Raw genomic sequence first — 10,138 nt, 5'->3', positions numbered from 1 at the left:
AATTAATTCATTTTAAACAATACACATAATTTGGTACTAAATTAGTCTGAGACAGCAAAAAAATCTGAGGAGCCACCTGGGAGCCGAAAGAGGCGGCACCTTTTAATGAGCCGAGCCAAAAGAACCGGCTCCCTAAAGAGAGCCGATCTTTCCATCACTATTGTTCACTACCACAACACAGAAAGTCAAACAGCGAGTCATGAGAGCTGCGGTTGCTCACTCTCAGAAGAACACTGCCCCTAGCGTTTCGGTAGAGAATTGCAAATTACAAGCGTATCTCTTCTACAAAGCTAAATCCCAATTCTTATATAAATTTGAAGGATTTTTAAAACAATGCAATAATTATTGTCTCTGGTAACAAATTACACTTATTAATGAGTAATTCCGTTACTAATTCAATTATACTGTAACTAAAGTAACTATAACTCATGACTTTTTAAAAGTAATTTGCCCAACACTGCCAGCCTAGTAAAGAAAGTCCACTGAGTCCAACGACAATCTTCATGTTCACTGTTTTACAGCACCGTAAAAGTTCGAAGGGTCATCTACCACACCTAAAGCAGCAGGTTGCATGAAGAGTACAAGTATTTTTTTTTTTGCACAAGGCTACAGGATGAGGTGAGTGAATGCTTGTGTATTTGTGATCAGTGATTGTGTTCACGTATTTTACATTGTGTTTAGATGTCTTTAGTGTGTGTTTGCTGACAAACCTCAGCTGAGGCTTTACTATGGCTGTCATATCTTAGTAGTTGTTGGCTGAATGGTGATACAGGATATACAGTACTGTACTGAACTCCAAGTATTAAGATGGGAAGTGTTCATATTTAAGTCAGAACAAAATGTAAAGTGTAAGGCTTTTATTGGAAGTAACAGCGAAAGGGCAAAGACAGCATTTCCTGCTCAGGTTGAACATCCAATTGACACAGCGACAGTCACTGCACTGCTTCCTGCTCTCCAAAATAAAGCCCGATACCAGGACTGGATGATACTGCAAGTTTTCAATAGTACAAAAATACAGGGCCGATACCGATGCTTTTTATTTTGAATTTTTCAAAATCACAAAACACTGAACACGTTTTTTAGAAAAAACAAAGACAATTGTATCAACTTATTTGTGAACACTTTACCAATATATAAATTCAACAACATAAGACAATATAATATCAACAAAATAAAACAATTCCCTTGTATTACATACAATGATGAATAATTAAAAAACAAGTAATAACATAAAATAAATATGAATATTTGTCCATCAAACTGAATTATAAATGTGTTCTCTGTGTGATTCCAATTGTTTTTCTTGAGTAAAAATTGCTGAATTTGCACACTGAGTGTGCAAGCCCTGCCAACTGTCTGAGTGCACTCAGCTGGATCTGCCAGTTTCTGTTTGTCAGTCGGTAGTATAATGTTGCAGAAACATTTATTATACAGCTTAGCTTTCTGCAGCAGGGGTCACCAACCTGTCGATCATGAGCCACAAGTCAATCTGTGGGACTTTGCCGGTCGATCGTGAGACTATTAGAATAAAAATTTAATATTACATCAGTGCCCTCCTCTCCCTTGGAGAGTGACCAACAGGCACACATTTTGACCACGGAACACGCCAGTACGCCTCTCAACCCTCCAGGCAGGCAACCCGCAAGCTCCAGCCAGGAGCCCGGTCCCCAAAACCCGGCCGGAGGTACCAGCGCATGCACACCGGCTCTCCTCGCCCCGCAACGACAAGCATTCAGCGGTTGAGATAAAGACAGAGAGTGAGTGACAGAGCTCAGCGACATGCCTGATCACACAACAGTAGTTATTGGCTGGGGGGCTGGTTAGATCTTGTGCAGGTTCATGGCCGAGACCAGGGATCTTGGGCTCAAAAAGTTGGGGGACCACTGTTCTACAGCATGTGTAATGTCTTTAATGCAAATGTGACATCAATATTCTTGTTAATTTGACCAAAGTGCAGGAAAATGTCGTACATGGAGGCCATGCAGTACTCGCCTCATCCTGAAGGAGAGGGGGCGTGCATGAGCTCGAAGGTGCTACTGTGGTCCTTCCATAGAGAGGAAAAGACAGTTTTTGGGGGTCTTTTTTGACAGCAGAGGCATCTATTGGGGAGCAGCAAGTCAGATGCATGACTGAATGAATTTGACTGCCAGGATATCCAAGCTCACCAGCAGGTGGCATGACTTTTACAACAACGTGTCAGAACCTTTCCTGGAGATGGGCAGGGTGCATGTACTTGTTCTTTCTTGAATTGACTTATTGCACTTTTCCAGTCAAACAGCACTCGAAGCCCACCTGGAGGACCTGCAGTGTCACTTCACGTGGAACCTGAACACCAGCAGATCCAAACTGTTCCTGCTCAAGGACAAGGTAGAAGACATCGGCTCTGTGGAGGGATACAGCTGGCTGGGACACATTTACAACCTGAAGGGTTACATACACTCCCAGCTGGGCTTCACACAAGATGCTCTGCGTTACTTCTGCAAGGCTGCAGAGGCTTTACGTCAGATGAGAAACACAGTCTCAGAAGAAGGTCCCTGGCTGGTAATAAACTACGGGAACCTGGCTTGGCTTCACTACCACATGGGAGAACAGGCACAAAGTCAAACGTACTTGAAAAAGGTTTATACTCTTCTGAATGAATATCCGTCTGCATGCCAGGAGGAACTCCACCCAGAAATCTGTGCTGAAAAGGCCTGGACTCTGATGACCTTTGGAAAAGACCATATCCTTCTAGCAGTGGAATACTTCCAGAGAGCCATCAGGATGCAGCCAGACATGGTGGAGTGGCACTCCAGTCATGTCGTGGCATTAGCGAGTACTTCCAAGCTTTATAAAACCCGCCTACAAGCCAGCATTTTTGAGAAAATGGAGATCGCCGTGAAACATGATCCAGACAACCTGTACCTCGCAGCACTTTACCTTGCAGCCTGTGCTGCTAAAGGACAAAAAATTGAAAGTGAGGCATGCCAACTGGCAAAGAAGGTTTTGAGAAAGCCTGCCAGCAGCTACAGCGGCATCAAACCGCTACTTAAGCTGTACAGACTCTATCTATCAATGCATGAAGCTCTTGATTTGGCGGAGGAAGCTGTCGAAAGACATCCGGGTGAACGTTATCTGAAGAGATGTGCCGCAATCTGCTATAAAAAGAGAATACTTTTCCACAGGGACATTCCACCAGAACAAAACATGATCGACAGGGCCATCAGCCTGCACCGGGAAGTGATTTCTCTTTATCCTCAATCTTCACTAAAAAGAAAAATAACTCTTGCAAACATTTACGCAAAGTCGGCTCGCGGCCAAGCTAAAGCCGACCAGATATTTGAGGAACTACTGGAGGGTAAACAAGAACCTGCAGACAGACAGATGCTGTACATCTGCTATGCTAAATATCTACACTTCACAAAGAAGCAGAGCTATAAGTCCATAGAATATTACATGAAGACAGCAGCTATACAGTATCCGTCTGTCCATCGGGGAAGAAGCATTCAGATTCTGCAGAAAATTAAGGCAAGGAATAGAAACAGAATGTGTAGAGAAATAGATGAGTTTTTGGCCAACCTACAAGACTGATAAACTTTGGCTTAAAGATCTCTGCTATATGTATATATTTATATATACAGTATATATAGTGAAGAATGTCAACATATCTGTACTATTGTGGGAGTGCATCATTAACTGTAATGAAAATACAAGGCTAATTTGCCTCTTTATTTTGGCATTCACATTCTGTTGACCCTAGATGTTGTTGGGCATTAAAAATGAATGTACGCAAAAATACAAAAGACAATTCATAAACAGTATAGTCTTGGGACGTTTAGTAAGATGCTGTTGGCGTTCTTCTTAATTTACAGTTTTCAAGGTGTGATGAGTTTTTTTCTCTCGCTATTCTGCTTCCTTGTTTTTTCATTTTCAACTTTCAACTCTTGGCATGGTCCTCGAGGGCGCATAGGAGTTTGCCCAACCAGTCTACATGTGTTAGGTTCGCATTGCCGGCAATAAGTCCAGTGAGGGTTGGACTCCACCAGGGCTGCCCTCTGTCACCGATTCTGTTCATTACTTTTATGGGCAGAATTTCTAGGCGCAGTCAGGGTGTTGAGGGGTTCTTGTTTGGTGGCAGCAGGATTGGGTCTCTGCTTTTTGCAGATGATGTGGTCCTGCTGGCTTCATCAAGCCGTGACCTTCAACCCTCACTAGATCGGTTCACAGCCGAGTGTGAAGCGGCTGGGATGAGAATCAGCACCTCCATATCCGAGTCCATCTCGCTCGGAAAAGGGTGGAGTGCCCGATTTTTATTTTACTTGTTCAATTGATTATTTTTTAAAATGTGAAAATAGATTTGTAATGAACAACAATGAGAGAACGATGTCACGTTCATATTTATTTTTTTATTTAAGTAAAGCATTCTAGTTCACACAACAATCTTGAGTCTTTTTCCTTGAATGTATGTTACATAACAATGCAATCATTTTAGACGGCTTCTGGTTGCTATGGACCGGTTGCTGTGTGCACAGAAACGGACGTGATGAGGGCGGCAACCAGTGTGTTAATTCGTCGTCGAGGATGACGAACACTCATATTAACCAATAGAATATCGCCAAAGTTGACGGTGGCCAATCAGAATGAAGCAATGACAGCCTGCTCGATGGAGAAATCAAATAGGGCTGCTGTGTTCGTTTGAATCATTGGAGCAGATGGGAGACGGCTGCTCGATAGAATAGGTAATATTAAACCAAGTCTATTAGTTATATAACTAGACTTTCAACGTAACTTAAATTTTATTCTATTGATGTTCACTTTCAAAACTGTTGTGTTTGCGTTTAAGGAGATGAGGACGTCTTTTCCTCCATCCTCGTGAAGCTAACCTGTAAGCTTTAGCTGTAGTTGACATTAGCCGTAATTAACTTTAGCTGTAATTTACATTAGCTACCTTGCTATGACTTACGTTTAAGTTAAGCTAAGGCTGCTTAAGCTAGGGTATCTTTTCTACTTACAGTTATTGTTGTGTGTTTACATGTCAAAATGATGACACCCTGGTTCAATCCATGCATGTGTTTTAAGTTGTTTTCTTTTGAAATGTTTTTTTTTTAGTTCATAGTCAGAACGAGCATCACCTGCCATTCTTTCCGCTAACATGGACAAGTATGTCAAGGTGAAGAAAATTGGGGAAGGTTCATTTGGAAAGGCTGCCCTGGTCAAATCCAAAGAGGATGGCCACCAATATGTCATTAAGGAGATCAGCATATCTGGGGTACGACTTTTTACATGGTGTTATTCTATGTGTCGCAATTACCCGTTAATGCCCTTTTTAAATGTTGTTTCTTTACATCCACAATAAACAGATGTCAGCTAAAGAGAGACAAGAATCTCGAAAAGAAGTTGCAGTTCTTGCGAACATGAGCCACCCGAACATTGTCCAGTATAAGGAGTCTTTTGAAGGTATGCTTGATCGCAAACGTGAAAGAATTACCAGTGCACATCATCGTTATTATTATTTTTTTTTTCATGCCATTTAAAATAACCGGTAGAGGGTGGCTGCCTGTATATTGTGATGGACTACTGTGAGGGTGGAGACCTCTTCAAGAAGATCAACTCTCAGAGAGGAATTCTTTTCTCAGAAGAGCAAGTAAGCTACTACATTTTTAATGTGGCCCTTCATGGGTGGAATAGTTAATGAAACATGTGACCGTGCCCTTCTACATTTGAACATATAACCCAAGCATGTTTTCCTTCTAGATCCTGGATTGGTTTGTGCAGATCTGCTTGGCAATAAAGCACATCCACGACAGAAAAATACTGCACAGGGACATCAAATCACAGGTGTTTCCGCGTGCCGTGTTTGTGTTGTGCATCGCTTTCATAAAATGATATTTTGTACATTTATGCTTTCTTTGACAGAACATATTTTTGACAAAAGATGGAACTGTGCAACTAGGGGACTTTGGGATTGCAAGGGTGCTTAACAGGTATGCAAAACATCACCAGAAACACCAGAAATGGAAGCCATCAGTGGTGTATAATAAAGCATGGCTCTTCTGTTTGTCAGCACCGTAGAACTTGCAAGAACCTGCATTGGGACCCCTTACTACCTTTCACCAGAGATCTGTGAAAATAAACCTTACAACAACAAAAGGTAATGGATGACCACTGCATGTTGGTGTGCCTTTCTTGTCATCACCGGTAATCCAATACTTCCTTTACTGAACTGAGTCAAGCAGCAGCAGATTAGGTTATGACTTTTGATAGATGTATATGTGTCTTATTATTGATCTGGCTTCTCTTCACAACATCTACAGGGAGCTGCTGAAACGAAAGCCCTCATATTGATTTGCATGTAAAACATTGTACATGCATACATACAATATGCCAAGTCTTAGGCCATGGCTAGCTGTGTTTTTAATGACCTATATATTGAATATATTCACATTGAAAGGAAAAAAACACTAAGTAGTAGGCCAGATAATCTTGCACTTGATAAGGGTTTGCATGGAACAGATTTTCACATAACTTGTATACAAGGGTGTGGCCCAAGAAAATACCCGTTACATTTTGGTGAGGATCTGGATAACTTTCAAAAGACAACCCCTTCAGTACCGAGTCATTTCAGTCATTTCAAAACAGGGAGAAAACCGGCTTTTTGTTAAAAGATACATTTCAAGCATAACTTTCACTTTGACGCAAATGTTTTGCTTTTGTGACAGCTCAAATATCTAAACTATACCAATATAAGCAACACAAAAAGGGTTGTTTTACATCAATATAACAATTTATGTACAAATATAACAGCATTAACTATTTATACTTTACTCATTTTAGAACTGAGCTGTGTGTATGCATGTGTGTATGCTGTGTGTATGCATTGAAGGAGTTAATGTAACTTGTTAAGCATGTCTGAAACAAATAAACCAGTGATCACAAACTGGTGGTCCGGACCCAGACGCCATCCAAATTATTTAAGTATTTTAAGTTTTAACAACACATGGCGCTCTCTTAGGAGAGGAAAGTGGACATTGAAAATAAAGCATCAGGACCTTAGCTTAAGGAAACTTTCTGTATTTGGGCCTATTTGAATTTTAGTTGAATACAGTCGTCCCTTGCCTTGTCGAATTTTGTGGCTTCATTCTATCACGGTTTTGCAAAATGTGGCCATTAATAAATCATTGCTGTTTCGTGCTTGACTACGGCCTATCATTAGTCAAAAGAAAATGCAAATCTAAGCAAATTTTACATATTTTTGGCCTAAGTAAAGAATTTTAAAGCATAAAAATGGTTAAATAAACTAAAATACAAATATAAGGCATTCGGAAAACAGATCACTAGGTGTCAGTAATGTTACATTGATGCGACAATATCCACCGCAGGAAGTACGAAACTGGAAGTAAACCCCTCCCCCCAAAAAAAACAGGAGCAACAAGAAACTGTCCCAATGTGTGCGAGACTATAGTATGTCTTATTTTCTCTTATTACGTCCACTATATTGGGAAAATACAAGTGTAAAAAGTGTATATATAAGTGTATATATAAAGTGTAAATGTGACTATAGGGGTGTTATTTGATATCAAGCGGGCTCTAATAATGTTAAAAACTGCATTTCAAACAGCTTTTCTGTGCTCTAACTATGAAAATAGTCCATTTATAAATAAGGAATCGTAGTTGGGGGAAAATTGCTTATTGAGGGATAAACAAGGAATTACTGTACCCCTGAAATAAAGCATACCATACCATACCAGTGATGCGGCTTTCTCTGCTTGAGTTGTTATGGAATCAGTGCAATGTTGCAATTTCTGGGGGGGGGTTAAAACATTAAAGCCATTTGTGGCCTGAGACTTTTGCCCTCTACTGTAAATGCAATAAAATATGATTAATTATATGTAAAATATTTGTTTCTTCCTTTCTCTCACTTTTCCTTGCTCTGCAGTGATATTTGGGCTCTGGGCTGTGTCCTGTATGAAATGTGCACCCTTAAACATGCAGTAAGTATTCTAAAGTGTGAGTTGTTCACATCTGCATCTTACACCCATGTGCATTTGAGAAACGATCCTAAAGGCTTTGCGAATGTGTGTCCTCTCAGTTTGAGGCTGGAAATATGAAGAACCTAGTTCTGAAGATCATCCGTGGCTCATATCCTCCCGTGTCCGTTCACTACTCCCAAGAACTGCGCTCCCTTTTGGCACAACTTTTTAAACACAACCCCAGAGAAAGGCCGTCAGTCAGCAGCATACTGGACAAACCTTTCCTTTCTTGCAGGATCCAAAGGTTCCTCACACCACAGGTATTACGCATAGCCGGTCGAGTTTGGCTAGACTGTTCACACTCACAAAGTGTATTTTATTCTTTCCTTTCAGGTCATTGCTCAGGAATTTCATCATACTTTTATTCACAAGCACCATAAAATGGGTGCACATCAGGGGTCATCAGGTAAGCTGCTGATTGTAGATCTAGTGGGGAAAATAAGTATTTAAGATATGAACAATCCATATTTTTAGGTAAATTAGAATGGAGAGAGAAATCATGTAAAAAAATCCAGGAAAATAACATTAAATAAATTTAATTTGTGTTTCGGCATGCATCTTTTCCATGTATTAATGCGCTTGAGCGTGGAGGAGTGTAGCGTACAGAAGGTTACGCGTTGTAGGGAAATTTTAACGCATGCACACATGCAGTTTAGTTCCAAATGTGACAATTGTAAATAGTACATGGTGTTATATTTGTAAATAAATTGTTATTTTGATGTAAATAACCTTTTTTTGTGTTGTTTATGTTGGAATAGTTGTTTAGATATTTGAGCTGTCACAGAAGCAAAATATTTGTGTCAAAGTGAAAGTTCTGCTTGAAATGTATCATTTCACAAAAAGCTGTTTTTCTTCCCTTTTTTTGATGGGAACTGATATTTTTTAACCTTACCTACAGTACGTTGCACGGTGGTCTAGTGGTTATTAGCATGTTGGCCACACAGTCACAGTCAGGAGATCGGGAAGACCTGGGTTCAAATCTCCGTTGGGCATTTTCCGTGTGGAGTTTGCATGTTCTCCCCGTGCATGGGTTTTCTCCGGGTACTCCGGTTTCCTCCCACATTCCAAAAACATGCCTGTTAGGTTAATTGGTGACTCTAAATTGTCCATAGGTATGAATGTGAGTGTGAATGGTTGTTTGTCTATATGTGCCCTGCAAATGGCTGGAAACCAGTCCAGGGTGTACCTCACCTGTCGCCCCAGGCCAGCTGGGATAGGCTCCAGCATACCCCCGCGACCCTAATGAGGAGAAGCGGCATAGAAAATGGATGGATGAAAGATGAGAGTCTAATCTTTCTTTTGGTAGCTTCAATGTTTATATAGCCATAGAACACAATATTCTGTGTGCCTTGAAAAATCAGTCAGTCTAGAATGACCAGTACTGAAGGGGTTGCATTTTGAAAAATGGCTGGGATTGAATGACTTAACCAGCTCCTCTCTTGTAATTCCATGCCCATTGTGGTGGAGATTTTAATGCAAGAGACGGGTGTTTTTTATCCACATAAGGAGCTGAGATTACTTTCCTAAAGAGGTGTTTGGTCTCTTTGCTTGCTGTGGTTGGATCAAATGCTTACTGTATTTCTATAATGCAATTATAAGTATAACTTTTATTAAATGTCTTTTTTTTGGTTTTTACATTCGGTCTCTTTCTGTTAAAATAAACCTACCCTGAAAATGATGTATGTTTTAAACAAAATTCTGAATACACTATTACAATAATACTGTAGCACCAGGACATACTTCTGCATTAAAACCTGATCACGTGGGCTTGCAGACTTGGTGCAACATAAATCTTTTTGAATGGGAATATCTTTTAGAATGATTTAATTCAGTTATTCATCATATCATATTCGTTCATTATCATATCAGTTTGGTCTGTTTACAGTATGTTCAGTACTGCAGATGCATTAAAACTAGTTCTGACTGCATTGCACCCCCAACTTATTACAGTATCTTGTCTCATTTTACTACATGTGATACATTTTGTAACCTAAACATCATAAGTCTTTGTCTATTATTCATATATATATACATATATATATTTTTTTTTTTTTCCACTTGTGACTAGCTAAGCGTCCTGCCCATGGTTCCATACCATCTTCCGCAGCCAAGATTACCAAACCAGCATG

General features: G+C 40.1%; 2 protein-coding genes across 9 annotated transcripts in view; both read left to right on the top strand.

The window, feature by feature from the left end:
* Positions 1-681: 681 nt before the first annotated feature.
* On the top strand, positions 682-3,570 carry LOC129189237 (interferon-induced protein with tetratricopeptide repeats 1-like). The gene is made up of 2 exons (XM_054790731.1): positions 682-692; positions 2,271-3,570. Exons 1-2 carry the CDS (start codon positions 682-684, stop codon positions 3,568-3,570), a joined length of 1,311 nt encoding a protein of 436 aa, XP_054646706.1.
* A 1,075-nt stretch (positions 3,571-4,645) lies between these two features.
* Positions 4,646-10,138, top strand: part of nek1 (NIMA-related kinase 1) — a 19,963-nt gene continuing 14,470 nt past the window's right edge. For 6 of the 8 annotated variants that reach the window (XR_008572628.1, XM_054789018.1, XM_054789020.1 and 3 more), the window contains exons 1-11: positions 4,646-4,718; positions 5,089-5,248; positions 5,340-5,436; positions 5,526-5,623; positions 5,734-5,817; positions 5,896-5,963; positions 6,044-6,130; positions 7,916-7,970; positions 8,069-8,269; positions 8,343-8,415; positions 10,078-10,138. The exon at positions 10,078-10,138 is cut by the window's right edge and continues 88 nt beyond it. Coding sequence is in view for 7 of the 8 variants with exons in the window: in XM_054789018.1 (XP_054644993.1) it covers positions 5,132-5,248; positions 5,340-5,436; positions 5,526-5,623; positions 5,734-5,817; positions 5,896-5,963; positions 6,044-6,130; positions 7,916-7,970; positions 8,069-8,269; positions 8,343-8,415; positions 10,078-10,138 (941 nt within the window). In the remaining variant the exon portion in view is untranslated. Of the gene's footprint in view, positions 4,719-4,822; positions 4,865-5,088; positions 5,249-5,339; positions 5,437-5,525; positions 5,624-5,733; positions 5,818-5,895; positions 5,964-6,043; positions 6,131-7,915; positions 7,971-8,068; positions 8,270-8,342; positions 8,416-10,077 lie in introns of those variants that run through there. The other 2 variants (XM_054789017.1, XM_054789022.1) reach the window with 2 other exon arrangements.

Source organism: Dunckerocampus dactyliophorus, chromosome 10 (genome assembly GCF_027744805.1).
Source record: "Dunckerocampus dactyliophorus isolate RoL2022-P2 chromosome 10, RoL_Ddac_1.1, whole genome shotgun sequence".
NCBI classification, from domain to species: domain Eukaryota; kingdom Metazoa; phylum Chordata; class Actinopteri; order Syngnathiformes; family Syngnathidae; genus Dunckerocampus; species Dunckerocampus dactyliophorus.
Note: the sequence above shows the minus strand (reverse complement) of the source record. Positions and strands in the feature narration are given on the sequence as shown.